This window comes from Fundulus heteroclitus, chromosome 1 (genome assembly GCF_011125445.2).
Source record: "Fundulus heteroclitus isolate FHET01 chromosome 1, MU-UCD_Fhet_4.1, whole genome shotgun sequence".
Classification (NCBI taxonomy): domain Eukaryota; kingdom Metazoa; phylum Chordata; class Actinopteri; order Cyprinodontiformes; family Fundulidae; genus Fundulus; species Fundulus heteroclitus.
This window is the reverse complement of record NC_046361.1, coordinates 21,042,977-21,059,269: the sequence shown is the minus strand read 5'-3', so window position 1 is coordinate 21,059,269 and position 16,293 is coordinate 21,042,977. Positions and strand designations below refer to the sequence as shown.

Sequence of the window (16,293 nt, the reverse complement as noted above, 5' to 3'; positions counted from 1 at the left end):
AAAAAACAAATGTTTTTAAGGACAGAAATATGAGATAAAAATCTCTGGATTAGGGATGAGTATAAAAAGAAGATTTAAAACGTTATGCTTGGAATCACCTGGAGGTGTACGCTTAAGGCCTTCTTGGATGTTTGAGTGCACACAGCATGTGTCTGCACCCAGGCCTGCTGGAATAAAGCTCTTTCTGGAGTGATTTACTTGAGAAAATGAGAAAACTTGAGGGTTTTTAGAGCCAGGGAGTGAATTTACAGCCGTACTGTATTATCAGCGAGTTGCTGACATTGACAGGCAGCTCTCTCTTCGCTGGCTGGACATTCATCACGTTTTTCACACGGCGGTGACCAGCAGGATGCCGGCCTCATATGTGCCGCGCGTCGTTTTCTCCGACAGGCAGATGGTATTGCGAACTTTGCAGGTGACCGCTCTGCGACTGTAAGTTTGTGTTTATCGGTGGAGTGCAGCAATGCCTAAATTGCCTTTGGACCCGTGAGACCATAGGGGCTCGACAAAGAGCTCCACAGTCAAGAGGCCGCGAACAAGTTTGCTCCATTACGGCCAACGCTTTTAGGCTGATTTGTTGGCTCAGCAGCTCTCACTCAGCAGCTGATCGATACAGGGAAGTTGGAGGAGATGACTTCAGGTGGATGGTCAGCGAAAGCTCATCCATCCACATCATGGTCCCAATCATCTCTACCTTTCTCTGTCATACTTCATGAATAAATAATATTAATAATCCCTTTTTGAACTTTAGTTTCTATTCAGTCCTATTAAATATATTTACAACTTTATGAGTGTAAAATTAATGTTTTTTTTCATCAGTCCATTCAGCGGCAGCACTGATGCAAACACAGATACTTCTAGCCAAATCTTACTGGATTAAAACAACAAACCTAATCAGACACTATTGTGATACAGTTTGAGCTTAAATCAGTTTTTATGAAATAATGAGTCCTGCCACATTAATGTCTTTAATGGGCCTACTGACATATTTTGACCATAAAATGAAAACACCAAAGAATATACATTCATCTTCAAAAAAAAAATAAAGAAAAATCCCAAAATGTGTGCCAAGCGTTCATCTCGATAATGTTTATTTAGCCCTTTTTGAGCCAGAAAAGAATTTTGCACCGAGTGCGATGAGCAGAGATAAACATTGCTGTGCCATCTGCCTGCAGTAGCGGTGATCTATCAGAAATCAAGATGGCGACAACTGACGCAGCTACCGTAAGAGCCAGTAGATTGCAAAAATATTCACACACCTTGACAGTTTTACACCTTTTTCACCATTACAACACAAATCTTACTATATTTTATCAGGATTTTCTTCAGTAGACCAACATAAAATAGAAAATAATTGTTAGGGGAAGGAAGATGATATGTTTTACCTAGTGGTATCGGGTCTGATACCACTATCGGTATATTATACAACCCGATACTCTGAACCAATACCAATTTTCCTCCTGGGCTGGGCTACACCACAACTCAAAGGTTAGATGCCACTCTATACCAGGTAGTGGTGTTATACACCTAGAGGTTGTTTGCTGACCCTCCAAAAGAAAAAGGAGATAACTGAAGCTATAACCAAATTCATCGCCCTTGATGGTCAGTCATTTTCAGTGGTCAATGATATTGTTAAGTTATTTGTGATCTATAAGTACCAATTTATTTAAGCACTCAGTATTGGTACTTGGAATTGGCAAGTATCTGGACTAAAGTACTCGTATTTGGTCTAAAAAAATAAATGGTATCGGGACACCCCTAGTTTCTTGCAAATAAAGTCTAAAAAGCATGTTGTATTTAGGCCACTTTACTCTCACTTAAATAAGTAAAAGCCAGGCCAACCAGTTGCTTTCACAATTTTCTCCTATATGAAATACCAAACAGGGCAGAAATGAAGCTATGGAGAATTTAGGTGTACTGCATAATGAACACACTATCGCCACTGTTAAACACAGTGGGGAAGGCATCATCCCGTTGAGATGTTTTTTTTCATCAGGGAAAATGGATATTGCTACTTTTGGGGGTATTTCTGGACAAAAACCTATTATAAACAGCAAAAGACATGAAACCAGAGTGGAATTCATCTTCAAGCAGAACAACACTAAACATGCATATACAGCTGAGATTATCAGACTGCACTGGATTGTTGACAGAGTCTCGTAACATAATCTCACTGAACTTTGGCTATTTTGCAAAGAAGAATGTGCAGAAATCTATATCTTTAAATGTGCAAATCTGGTAGCAATGCACCACAATGACTGGCAGCCATGATTGCATTATGAGGTATTGACCCAGAGAGGCTTAATCCCAGGCACTAGATAGGTTCTGGATTTATATATGTAAAAATCTTAATTTGCTCAATAAAACTTAAAGACCTTCAACGTAACAACGTACCACTTTGTTTTTGTCTTTCATGTAAATTCTGAGTAAAATACTTTAAATCAAAGGAATTCTTGAAGTGTTGTGTACATGCAGAAGGTCGGTAATCTCAATGGGAACGACACCTCTTGCAAGACTCCGAATAGAGGAATATTTTAAAAAACAATTGTTTGCAAAGTGATTACAGTCTTATAGCGTTCACAGAATAAGAAGATCACATTTCAATTGGGTGAAAAGCATTAGAGGAAAATCTGGAACGGCTTTACATCAGCTCCTCATATTGGCTCTGAAGTTACAGAGTGCAGCACTTTTGGATGCGCCTCCCCTGCTCCCCGAGGAGGCACCGCCAAGCCTCCCAGACAGCGAGTGGGCGACCGGTGAAAGCCCAGCATTAACAAATCACCGCAGACCGGGGCGGCTTAATGCAGTCTGGTCGCCCCGTGCCTTTTGACTGTTAATTTTGTAAGCACCTAAACAACAGTCAAGTTGCATTAACAAATTCAGCCCGGTAATCTTTGCTCAGCAGGGCCATTATGGAGATGAATATCATCAGGCACCGTCAGCATGCAGCAAAGATAGCAAGTGGGAGGGATGTTTTTCCTCAATTTCCTCTTTGTAGGTGTATAACAATATCAGTGTTACATATCGCGCAGTGTGTGGGGAGAGCAGAGGAGGGCTTTCATTTCTGTGGGGAGGCTCATCATTTTCCCTATTTGTCAGTTTGCTAGCTCACTGCAAAAATGTCTGTAATCGCTCAAACTGAGAAGGTACTTAGTTTATTGAGCGTAAACTTTGCAGGGTCAGCGGGGAAACTCATCCACACTTTGAGCGCAATTATTATGCGGCGTTGCCATGGCGATGGATCAAAATCATCTTCGTTTAAAAAAAAACATCTCTAGACGATGTCTGTGACTGTGCTCTACGCTTAACACTGCCAGCACATCAGCGTTAAAAGGGGTTTTTCCACACTCACTGGCCACGGTATCAGGCACAACTTTGCCTTGTGGCATAAGGAGCTAGGTGCCGCAACCGTGACTTTGATCCATATCAAAGTGATAGCATGACACATGTTGTGCCATTACATACGTTTTAAGTTATTGAATGTTTAATGAATAACTCTCAGTCTGTTAGGTATTGTCTGGTGAATATCAGCCCAAACAGCTGATATTAAGGCAATGGTTGAAAGGAACTGCCGTTGTTTTAACAGCAAACTCTGCACACATATAGAATAAATGAGTGCCAACTTCTCTCCAAGTTTAAGAATTTATTAACAGAAAAAAAATGAACATCCAGGGAACATCGCTGTTGAATGCTGTTTGTCTGAATTAACACTATATTTCAATCAACAAATCCTCTGTACTGGGCAAGTGAAGCTTAACTAAAGCTAAGCAAAGTGAAGATAAAAAGAAGCTAAGGAACTGTGTACACACAAAAGAAACAAAAGGACAAATGAAAATAGTTGAAAACAATCATCAGAATGATTCAGTGAATCCCGGTTCACTGCAGGTCCAACTTAGAGAACCAAAGTTCATCTTACAGAAAGTGGAATGAGGTTAAATTAGCTTGACTAATTTTGAACAACATTTGATATGTGTTTCAACTGGTTCTTCGGCCAGGGGCGAGGAACCGGCTGGCTCGGGGTGGAAAAGGTCCATGTTTGTGAACCGGGCCCCGGCGGTCTGCGTTCGGGCTGTGGACACAGGGACCTCCGCACGGCCGTCCTGGCGTGGCTGCTTTCTTGTGAGGGCTTGCACAGGTTGCAGCGGGCAACTTCAGATCAGCTTTTCTCTTAGCTCGGCCTAGCCGCAGGAGACCGCTCCGCGCCGTGTGGACTCAGCTTTCCTGCAACAGGTAACCTGCAAATGTCCGTGGGCGTCCAAATCCGATTCAGACCCAGGGGGCTGTCCCTCCAATGCTGCTGTTAAAAAAACAGCGTGCGAAAGAGAGTGTTTGCACCCCTCCTGCTGTGAGAACAGTCCCCTGACGCCTTTTCATGTGGCTTTCAACTTACAATCTAATTTATTCCCCACGGCTGATTGCACAACACGCAGTTGTTACAGATTAGTCGATTGCATGTCCACGATGCTAATCTGTCATTCCACAATATCCAAAAGGAGCTCTATTGGATTGCGATCTGGTGAATGTTGATCTGTGAACTCATTGTCATGTTTAAGAAACCGGTCTGAGATGATTTGATCTTTGCGACATGATGCTTTATCCAGCTAAGGTAGCCATCAGAAGAAGAAGGGTGCACAGTGGGTATGAAGGGATGGACGTGATCAGCATCAATGGTTAAGTAGAGTGTAACTCTAAGAGGCACAAAATGTGCCAAACAAAAATAGCAGCCACACCAGCATACCTTCAACTCGAAGCCAAAATACTCATACAAGGTAAGATCGATCCGTGCTTTCGTGTTCTTATGCCAAACCTTGTCAGTGACCATCTGAATGTTGCAGCTCAATTTGAGACTCATATAGGCAGCCTTTTACTGACCAGTTTTGGTAAACCTGTGTGAATTGTAGCCTCGGTTTCCTGTTCTTAGCTGAGAGAAGTCTAACCCGGCCTGTTTTTCTCCTGCTGTAGCCCATCTACTTTAAGGCTGGACATGTCCTCCATTCACAGATGGTATTTTGTACACAACGGTGGCACTGATTGGTTGCTTCAGCTACTGTTGCCTCACTAGCCAGCCCATCCAGCACCAACCACCGTGCCGGATGATGACAGATTAACATAAAAATGTCTCCATGCATCTTTGTGCGCTTGTAAACACTAACCTCAAGGGAAAAACAGAAAGCTTGACGATTTGTAACTTGCAGAAGGTCAGATAACTTGACATGGGAGGGTGAAAAAAAAATCACAACCTCTCACCAAGATGATAATAACCTCCCCTCTTTGTTGTAAAAACTCACATTCTTTGTTTTGTCTCGGTTCAGATGGGCTTCAAGTTTGGATATCCCCCCCAAGGCTGTATTTCATGTTTCTTATCTCTTCTTGCTGCTCAGGTCCTCATTCTGGTATGCTTGTATTTCCTTAGAGTCTCCAACTTAATAAAGGAGGTGGGGCTTGGGGGAGAGGGGGGGGATGGGGGGCAATTAGTCATACCAGCAGCGTGCATGTGATGCCCCAGTCTCTGGAACAGGGTCTGACAATAACAGGAAGAAAAAACAAATCTTAGTGCTCTTCCAGGTATGAAATATTATTCAAAATGGAGTCAGTTTCCTCCATTAAGATAAAGGTTATTGCAACTGAAATACACAGTGGCTGTTATTGTATTTTGTTAGAGAAAATAAATGTTTATAAGACTTTAAACTTTACGTTCAGTCCCACTCAGGATGCGTTGTGCTTTGTTTGCAGTCTGGGTCCACTTTACCGAGGCAACCACGATAAGATCTCACTCTGAGGCCATCATAATAAACACTGTTATCTCCATGTAAACAAAACTGCTACAAATTTACTAACCTAATAGAAGCTTCATCTGGAGAGAGCTTACTCAAAAACAAAAAGGAGAGCTGTGAAGTTGATTCAGCATCTACAGCTGGCTGAAACCTTTGGTTGAAGGAGCTGATGTATTGGAGTGGATCGTAAGTTAACAGCACGAGAGATGAGTCCCTCTGCTGCGGGTGATTAAAGGTCAGAGGTCTAAAAGCACAAAGATGGATGGCAAACATGACTGTACTGGCAATGAACGCACGCTTTAGGAGAAGCGCGCAGGACAGGAAGGCTGAAGAAAATTGCTGTAGGATTGGGGTTGGTTGAGGGGGGGGAGGCAGGATGGGAACAGAGGACAATGCAGAAAAAACAAACACGCTCAGGGAAGAACCCCCCCCCCCCCAATCATGTCTACAAAAGATTAAAGTGGACGTCCGGTCTGAACTAAACCTCCTGCTCACTTCCCATGTGCGTTTGACATTGCTGTGCAGCAGAGAATCTGCAAATCCTCCAGTGTATTTCTCATGCCAAATGTCGACCGTCCTCTCTCCGCTTGTCTTTCTCGCCACGGAGTTGGCTCACGTGATTATGACACATATTTGTTAATAATCTAAAAATTATTTTTTGTCTGTGAGTGGCTGTATTTTGATTTCTAGGTTCTTGTTTCCGTCCTTGGGAAAAAGGTAAAAATGTTGGGTTTATGCTGTCGGGACTGAAGTCAGGTAGTACCAAACAAGTCCTGGGTCAAAAAACTGGGACCAAATTGTTGGATTAGAGAAGAGGCCAAAAAGTCGCCTCATCATTCTTCACAGATGGCCATTTTGACCTATTCAAAGGCCAGATGAGACTATCCTATTGTTCAGGATAAAACAAGAAAGGTTCAGCATAAAAAAGCTTTATAATGATAACGTAAGCAGGTTATGTTATTGATTTTACATTCACACTAAAGAATGTGTTTGTTCACTTAAGATAACATTAGTCTTTTAGCTGCAAAGTAGTTTGCATAAGCCAGTGCGAGCTATGTCCAACATGCACACCCAGACCTCATTAAAGTAGAACTTATGAGGTTGTCTCTATTTCTTTAAAAACTGATGATCATCATTGCTGCTGCGATACAAAATAGGAAAAATAAAATTTGTTCAGGCTTCAGAGTAGAAAAATCGCTGACACTGTTGCCTCATAGCAAGAAGATCCTGGATTTGCGTCCAAAACTGGGGTCTTTCTGCTCGAAGATTGCATTTCCTCCCGAAGCGTGCGCGGCTTCTCCCTGGGTACTCTTCCCACAGTCAGGATATCTGGTTGCTATAAATTGCCTTTAGGTCTGAGTTGCTGTGTGAGTGTGTGGCTGTCTGTCCTGAGCGCAGCTTTTGATGAATGCTAAATGGCTTGCTGCCCAGGGTGGCATCGAGCCGAATGCCTGCGACAGCACTTGGGATGAAAACGTAAACGTTATTTGTTACCGGGACAATTTTTAAACTGTTTGCATGCCCAGTCAGTAGGATGAGGGTGATACACAGCAGCTTACAAAGGACGGTTAAAGTGTATTGGATTGCAAGTTTCTGCTGAGTTTAATGGCATTTTCACTGTCTTTAGGGAATCTGGACTACATTTGATAGGTTAACTTTGAGTGGATTATTTTTTAGATATGTACTGTATGTTGACTGGTCAAACATTTTGTGGTTTGTTAAGCTTGTTTAATACTGAATAACAGGATTCTTATTTTTGGGTCGTTGAAGTAGGAGCTCACTGATGGCGCCATTCATGCAAAAAGTTGCATCTCTCTGTTGTCCTGTGGTTCCTTGCATAGAATAAGCGCAAATAAAAAATTGATCAGTATCATTTATTTTATCCAAACAATTCCTGTTTAGTAAACCGGGTTATAGGTTTTTCCTCTCAGCCCACTGTTTGGGAGTCACAATATTACATGCGCACTTACATCATCAACACTTAGAACAAACAAGACTCCAAACTGGGTTGTTTTTTCACCCAGCAGTTTTGATTCACCTCTCACAATCACCAGATCTTCAGTCAAATGTTATCATTCCTTGAACAAAAAAATCTCTTTTTGCACTTTCGGACTACTGCATTGATTAGCAGCGCGTACTCCGGCCTGTGATGCAGTTACTCCTGATCTTTCAGTCATCATGTCGATTTCTCTCTTTCTGTGTCCTCTCTGCAGACTCGTACTCAGCAGCAGGCAGCGAGGGCAGCATCTCCACCTCTGTGGCGTCGCTGCCGCCTCAGCCGTCAGGCAGCTCAGCCCCCAGCTCACCGAGCTCCAGACGCTCTGTTAGCACCCTGAAGAAGTGGCTTACAAACCCCGTCCGCAAACTCAGCGCTGGATCAACCGCCAAGGGGGACCGCCAGGTCCGGAAGCTTGACGGAAAACCTCCACCTCCTCCATCCCAGGACCTTGGCAGCCCTGTGAGGCCTGATGAAGCATTCACCATTCTACCCGTCACGCACAGAGAACGGGTGAGAGCGAGCTGTACAACTTACCACCAGGATGTTTTTCTTTAATTCTTCAGCTTGTGGTCAGATAAACTAGTCAGATGAGTCTTGAATTTGCAGTCATGGTTTTACTTTATACAGATGAGTTGAACCTCCCCATAAGTAAACTCAGAGACCCAGTTCTCCTCATGACAAGTTCTTTTTAAAAACTGGTTAAAAAGTAAATATGCAAAGTTTCTGCCTTGCATAAACAGACATCTTAGCTAAGGCCATGGTAAACTGCCTCTTGTTTGCTTTAGGAAGCTGAGGAACGTCAGCAGAGATGAAAGTTTGACATTTGAAGTCCTGTATTGGACAGCAGTTTTGAGCTGCATTTGATTTTCTGTGTCTGAATGCATACTGCAGAGCCCACTGTGGTCAACATTCATATTATGGTTTACACAATTTAGGCTCATATGTCTGTGCTTATGTCCAAGGAGTGGAAAGATGGCCTGGCAAGCCCTGAGGACCTGTCACCAGATTCCCTCCAGCCACCTGGTTTCACGACTGCCTCGTCGGCCGACTTCACGTCACTGCCAAATACACAGGTCTGCCGAAAACCCACACTCAAATTTAATTCATTTTTTAAATGTTTTTTTTTTTTTTTTTTACATTTTGTTGCATTGTAACAAAGAGCAGAGTATTAAAATATCCTAAAATTAGGTATATTTTCATAATTAAAAAGTGTGTAAAAGTATTCATACCTGTTTCACATTTTCACAATATCAAAAACTTTAAAGTCAAATAAAGAGAATAAATGTTTTAGAAAAAATTTGGATAATCTAAATGGGAATAGAAAATGTGTCCGCCCACTTTACTTTGATACTCCTGAATAAGTGTCAGGTCAACTGCTTGCATTTTGATATCCCCTAATTAATAAATACAGTCCATCTGCTTATAGTTTAATCCCTGGTGTTCTGTGGAGACCTCAGAGGTTCGTTAGAGAACATTACTGAACCAACAGCATTGTGACGACCAATGGACGCAGCATACAGCTCAGGAAGAATATTGTGGACATGTTTAAAGCAAAGTTGGGCGCTTAGATAATCTCAGAGGGCATTGTTCAGTGCGTCATTTGAAAAAGGAATCTCAAAAAATACCAAGACCAACATGGCTGTGCTGCTACTGTAAAGTAACGGGCTTAGAGGTCCATCGTTTCCCAGGAGGAAACCCTACTGGTCAGGGTTGATGGGAAAATAGATGGAGACAGGGGAATCTAGGAGAAATGTATTTATACTAAGATTACATTTAGGGGTATAATTCAAAAGGAAGCTAAATGCTAGTGGTGTAAATCACCAGATTTATCACAATGCAACGTTATGTCCATTTGTTTGGATGACGATACAATATTTGCTGATAACACAAAGTTTGTTATGATGCAATTTTGTTAAATTCAATTCACAAGTCTGTGATCGATATGATGAGATAGCATCTGCCTGTCTAACATCATTATTTACATAGATATCAAGTCAGAAAAAAATCACCACATTATGTTTTGACATTTTATTTCTAAGCTCTCACAGACAGCCTTCTTCTAATTTAACAACAACAACAATAATAATAATAATAATAATAATAATAATAATAATAATAATATAAGATTACCTGATCATTATTGTCTCATGCATTGTGAATTTCAAAATAAAGGTGTATCTTAAGAATGATGATATGAATTGATCTTTTCATTTAGCATCAAAGTAAATTGTTTGCTTATCATGTATTGTTAGGCAAGGCAAGGCCAATTTATTTGTATAGCACAATTCAGTACAGAGACAATGCAAAGTGCTTTACATGATTAAAATATAGGAAAATAAAACAGAATAAAAGCAAGAAGGAATAAAATGTGGAAACAAAATAGAACATTAAAAACAGTTGGACTAGAACAGTTGAAAATAGTGATATTTTAGTTGAACAGTTTAACAGTTGAAGGCAATCCTAAACAAATGTGTTTTTAATCTTGATTTAAAGGAACTCAGGCTTTCCGCACTTTTATAATTTGGAGCATAGGAACTAAATGCTGCTTCTCCTTGTTTAGTTCTGGTTCTGTTATGGGGGTAGTGGTGGCCTAGTGTTCTGAGAGGACTGCAAGTGCCCGGTTCAGTTCCCACAGACTGCCACCGTGGGTCCCTGAGCGAGACCCTTGGCCCCAGATTGCTCCCTGGGCACCACTCAGTGTAGACAGCTGGATGGGTTAAACGCATAGACCCCTCTGTGGAATTATAAAAGCCCATCTTTTTCTACTAAATACACTTATGTGTTTTCTAATTTTAATTTTTTCTTAACTATTGCAAACCATGTATATTTTTTAGTTCCATTCATAGTCAAGCTTTAGGATACTTTGTGTTGGTCTGTCACATGACATTTCATAAAATACAGTGAATTTTGTGGTTGTAAAAGGAGAAAATGTAAAAATAAATAAAAGTTCAGTGAGTATGAATAATTTTACAAAGTACTGAAATTAAGAACTAAATGCAATGCTTCAGTATTAATATGAATGCAGTTTGTGGGGACAAGCAACAATAATCTGCGTGAGAGCTCAGAGAGGTCTGTAGTCAGTGTCTCCACTGCCCTCCATCCCTCACTGGAAACGGCATTGCTGCTGAAGTAGCTCGGTAATCACGCAGTGACAACGTATGGGTGCTACATTTTCATACATGCACATGACCGCGTCACTACTCGCTTATACATAAAAAGCACTCATGTACATGCAAAGATGTCTGAATGAGTACATAACTGAATGATAAAAGAAGGGCCAGAGAGCAGAGTCAGACAGCAACCTGTGGGATTCATGACTCACGTTTAAAATGTTTTGGAAGGACCAGCTGGGAGATAAATAGGAAACAGCACGGCATGGCAGATGAGATGAAAGAGCACCATATAAAACACAGGAGTTTCCATTTCTCCATTAAGCTCTTGCAGTCAGCTGCTCGAGGGGAAGGAGCATCTCAGGTTGGGTTTTCATATGGAGCCTTTTGGCTGTAAATTAAAGCTCGCCAGACGGCGAAGGCTGCTTTGGATGGCAGAAACGATGCATTAATCAGCTGCGCCTGAGGCCTGTCAATATGAAACAACACTGATGTCTGAGTGCTGTGGAGTATCTCCTGTTTAGGAATCAACACCTGAATCGAAATTTCTCTCCTAGCAGCACATCACACAGCATTACATCAGTAGGATGAGCTCAGTTCCTTGGTGTTTTTATTGCTCGGCTTTGAAGACGCACTTAAAACTAAACAAGGGAAGAGAGGGACGGGGCTGTAAAATCATGTAAGCTAGCCTTCTTACACATTTGTTTCATTGACCTAGCTTACGTTCATTCAACAAAGGGTGCTGTTTCACATGTATTATCAAACACACGGGTTTTTAAATACTGGACATTGGACCGAATCACAGCAGCTGAACTAAAATCATTTTTCCTGCTTCACCTTAAGGGTATAATGTGTCAGGACACAATAAAAATAATTTTGTCTTCTTAAGGTATTTAAATATAACCTCAAGTGTGCAAAAAAACTAAGACGAAAACAACATGCAACGGATTCCACAATGTCATTATTTCTTATAAGGGTCAAAATGGATGAAGACTGGATGAAAAACTATACGTACACCCTTGCTGCTTCTATAGAATTGAGGAAGTAACAGCCAGATGCTGCTCATCAAGTCTATCTGAATAATTCATTATCAGGAAGTATAATCATCTCTATAAAAGGAGACGTTTTAGCAGGTCTGGAGCACACGGCTGTATGTTAACACAATGCCAGGGTGCAACGGCAGCAGCAAAGACCTCAGAGAGGCAGTTTCTGTTTTTGATCAGTCTGGGAAGTTCGAGCAATAAGAGGGATCGTCGTTCTATAATGAGAAAGGATATTCACAAGTGGAAAACATTTCAGACAGATGGTAGTCTTTCTATGAGAGAGCATCCGACCAAAATCACTCAAAGATCAGAGTGTGAAATGCTCAAAGAAATCACACACAAAAAATAATTAAGGGCTACATTTCAGTCTTTATGGATCTCAGTTCAAATGTTCAAAGGATAAAGTTAATGACAATACAGTCAGAAGAATGAACAGGAACTCTTTTTGGTAAGGTGGCCAGTAATAAGCCCCTGTTCCTTAAAAATAATATGTGGACTGACTCAAGAGTTGCGTAGCTGAATCTAAGCAAATAACAAGAGCAATGGAACAATGTCCAATCGACAAATTAGACCACAGCGGAGATGCTTGATGAAAGAGACATAACATGTTGGCTGGATGAAGCACGATGGTGGAAATGACTTGTGGTCATTGAGTCAATCATTAAGGCCTCTCTGCATTGTAGAGTCAAATGTGGGGCCATCTCTTTAGTTACAGTTGCTTGGCTGTAATGGGGTCAGACAGCAGGAGCCTGACAGCAAGTCAACAACACTATGGCTGAAATGCTGTATTGGGACCTTAAAGAAGTCAGACGATCCCAGTGAAATGACGCAGGTTTGCAAAAAAGGACTACTTTAAGGTATCGCTGCTGGTGGTTCAGTAATTGATTAATGTTTGCTTTTTTTTTTTAGACTTAACATTAGATTTTTTTTAAAAATTGGCAAAAGTTAGGAAAGACCAGGGGTCTAGAAACAAAAACTTGACGTCACAATGGACTCTGAACTGCTGAAGCCACAAAACGGACACTGTAATTTATTGAAATTTACTGCATTTTACCGTGATTTTCCAAGCTGTATGCACACGGAATTTCGTTCTGTACGCACTCTGTGCATGCAGGATGACAAATAAAGTTGTCTAAGTCTAAGTCTAAGTCAATGTGTGGTTCTCATGCAAACTCTCAACCATGCGTAAACTTTGGCGATATGGGAAACTGGCGACACAGAGGGTAAAGTGGTGAATTGCAACCTTACTGCATGATGATTCCTCTCAGACATTCAATTTCACTCCATATCAGGCTTTAATCGTAGATCAACGTCATCACAAGCATTCAAAATCCCAGTGTCATGCTTGCACTGGTGAGCCATAAGTTACTATACGGAAGGATCTTTTAGAATAATAAAAATGACCCATAAGCCAACTGAAATCTTAAACATAGAGTCACAGATTTTCCCTTTTTTAATAACTGCACATGTGCAACGTGCGCAAAATGCTCTTTCGCTCCTCAGAGTGATTGCGTGAAAGAAATCGCCCAAATCCACTCTGGTCTTATTTCTTTCTACTGAGGTCTTCCTCTTCTTCTCATAAACTTTTACGCGGTTCGCTTCTTGCGACTTTCTGCCATGTTCAAATTATACAATGTGAGCAGCGGAGCTACAATGAACTGTTTCCACTGAAGCTAGCTGCTAAGCTAACTGGATACAAAGTGGAAACCAATAAGGAACGTGCAGACACACTGGTGTTACGTGAGCGCTCAGAATAATTGGGACAACCAATAGATAAGGTGATTACCCCAGAACTTGAGGGACAGAGGAGGATGAGAGCAGGAACAATCATCTGATCTATCTCTGCCATTCGAACCGAACAGCAGAGATTGGTAAATTTTTACAGGCCTGCAGCTTTCACAGAAATGGACTTTTTCCCGCTTTTTTTTCTGGATAGATAATGTATTGACTACTCTCAGGATGGAAGGACCGTTTTACCCGATATAACAAAGAGGGTTTCTGAACAGGATTAGACACTATAGCTTAAAATAAAAGGCTGCACAACTTTTTTTAATCGGTTTTCTACCATCACATTCCTCTCCCCAATGATCACCAGGGTGATGTGTACCACGGATTAACATATAAATTGTGACAAGGTTTCCGGTAATCACACTGATCGCTGTAAACATTCAACTACCGTGGTGACACACTGCATAACGCTGTGTGTGGCGCTGCTGGAAGACCTTACAAATGGGAGAATGAGGAGGGAACGTGTTTTCAGGGATCAAAGATATCCTGGTCCAGGATGACGACTGGGTAATATGCTGATTGGGACTCCCTGTCATTCGACTGCAACCTACAGGGTACAGTGGCTACCCTTCAGGTGCTGGCTCCTAATCTGCTCTCCAAACCCTCACACCTGATGTTTAAGCAACAAGATTCACTTTTTAACAAGTTCTTTTAATGTGGGCAACATCTGTGCTTTTACCTCTGATTTACACATTTAATAAAGGCCTTTTGTGATTTATTTTTTTTATTTGCTTTCTTCTCTATATTTGCCATTGCGGACCATGACATAACAATAATCAGCTGGCTCATATAAATACACATTACCATTCATGAGGTGCTTTTTATCGACCATTTATAGCTGAATGTGTCCGTGTAGAGGGCAGAATTTAAGGCAGAACCTGGTACGCAAAAGCTCAGGTGCAGCTGCGATCTATAAAGGAAAATTGCTTGCTGGTGGTTTTATAAATCAGGGTTTTTTCTCTTTTTTTTGCCCTACGCCATTTTCGGCTTTTGGGCATACACAAATGTTTATTAAACGCAACGTTTTATGAACGAGACCCCAGATCAGTTTTATAACATAATGATACAGAAGACTATTGCAAAAAGAAAATCTACATTCATCTTGCAAAGACTAAAATTGTGATATGAGGTAATGACTTACTTGCAATTCATTTATAATAGTTTTTTTTCATATTGACTTACTAACTGAAAAGTAACAAAGCAAAACAAAAAAAAGAAGCTGAAGGAGTCGAGGGCTGTTTTGGGATATACAATCTTTTTTCAGAATGGCTTGTTTAATTAATGATGACTTCACTACTATTACTATTACTATTACTATTACTATTACTATTACTAGCAATGACCACAGCACAAAGATATGAGATTAAAGATTTATTGAGGGAAGGGGTCGAGGAGATCAATGAATGGGAAAAGAGGGTTGAATCATCTGGGGAGTCTTGCTTGAAGGATGAGATTCAGCATGTGGGGTTGTCTTTATGAAATGTCTTGTTCCCGAGCCAACTTAGGACCCCCCAGATGGAACCTATAATGAAGAGAAGAGGATAGAGGATGAGAAAATGAGGATGAGGGTGATGGGATGAAGGGAGGAAAGAGGGATGAGGTGAGAATGTGATTGAGGGCAGGGGAGGGTGGGGTTGAGAGAACGTGACAGAGTGAGAAGATCGGGTCAACTGGGTTTAAATAGACTGCTGGGTAATTAAAGGTGGGGTAGACCTGCGGCCTCAGTTAACATATTAAGATAAGATAAGAAATTCCTTTATTGTCTCACAATGGGAGAATTAACTTCATATCGTTGAACCTGTGGGGTTTACAATTTCACCTTTCAGATATAGTCCCGACTAAGCTGTACTTTCCACAAAAGGTTTCTGTCTGTTTTAAATTGACCGGTGCCCAAGCTCACAGACATTCTATTTTGGTTTTCAGTTTTCTTCTCCTGCATCTGGAGAGACTGTTTTCCCCAAATTTGCGGCGCTACATCTTTAATTCAAATGAGATTAAACTTTTCATGGCCTTTATTTTTATTTCTCATGCTAACTTTGCACAAACATATGGATGATCCCGAAGTTAAAATGAACATGTACTGATGTAATGTTAAAATTTCAATATTTCACACCAAAGCGTAACCTTAAAATGTTTATGTATTGTATTGATTATTGATTATACAACAAATTTAAATGAATGCAGATACATTTTTGTTATTTTTAAGGACTTGGCTTGTAAACGTAGTCCCAAATATTCCTGCTTTGTGATTACGTTTGAAGCCTAAACATTTTGCGACCTCAATGTCTGACATGTTTTACACCAACCTGACTCCAAACAGACTAAACGGTCAGGACAGATATTTGAAAAATGGTCCCTAAAATCATTACGTCAGATTATTCTAAAATTGTTGTCTTCTTTTTTTTAATATATATACATACATATATATACATATATATATACATACATATATATACTGGATATATATGTATATATAAACTTAGAACAGAGGCAAATGGGAAGTTGTTTCTGTGGATCTTTGCCTCAACACATCTGGAAATGATCAGGGAGCCAGGGAGACCTGTCAGCCAGGCCAGGGC

General features: G+C 40.8%; 1 protein-coding gene across 2 annotated transcripts in view; it reads left to right on the top strand.

Moving 5' to 3' along the window:
• The window catches only part of arhgef25a (Rho guanine nucleotide exchange factor (GEF) 25a), a 65,904-nt gene that overhangs the window by 26,650 nt on the left and 22,961 nt on the right, over positions 1–16,293 (top strand). For both annotated transcript variants that reach the window (XM_012866550.3, XM_012866549.3), the window contains exons 3-4: positions 7,988–8,283; positions 8,736–8,846. In XM_012866550.3, the coding sequence (XP_012722004.2) occupies positions 7,988–8,283; positions 8,736–8,846 (407 nt within the window). The remainder of the gene's footprint in view (positions 1–7,987; positions 8,284–8,735; positions 8,847–16,293) is intronic.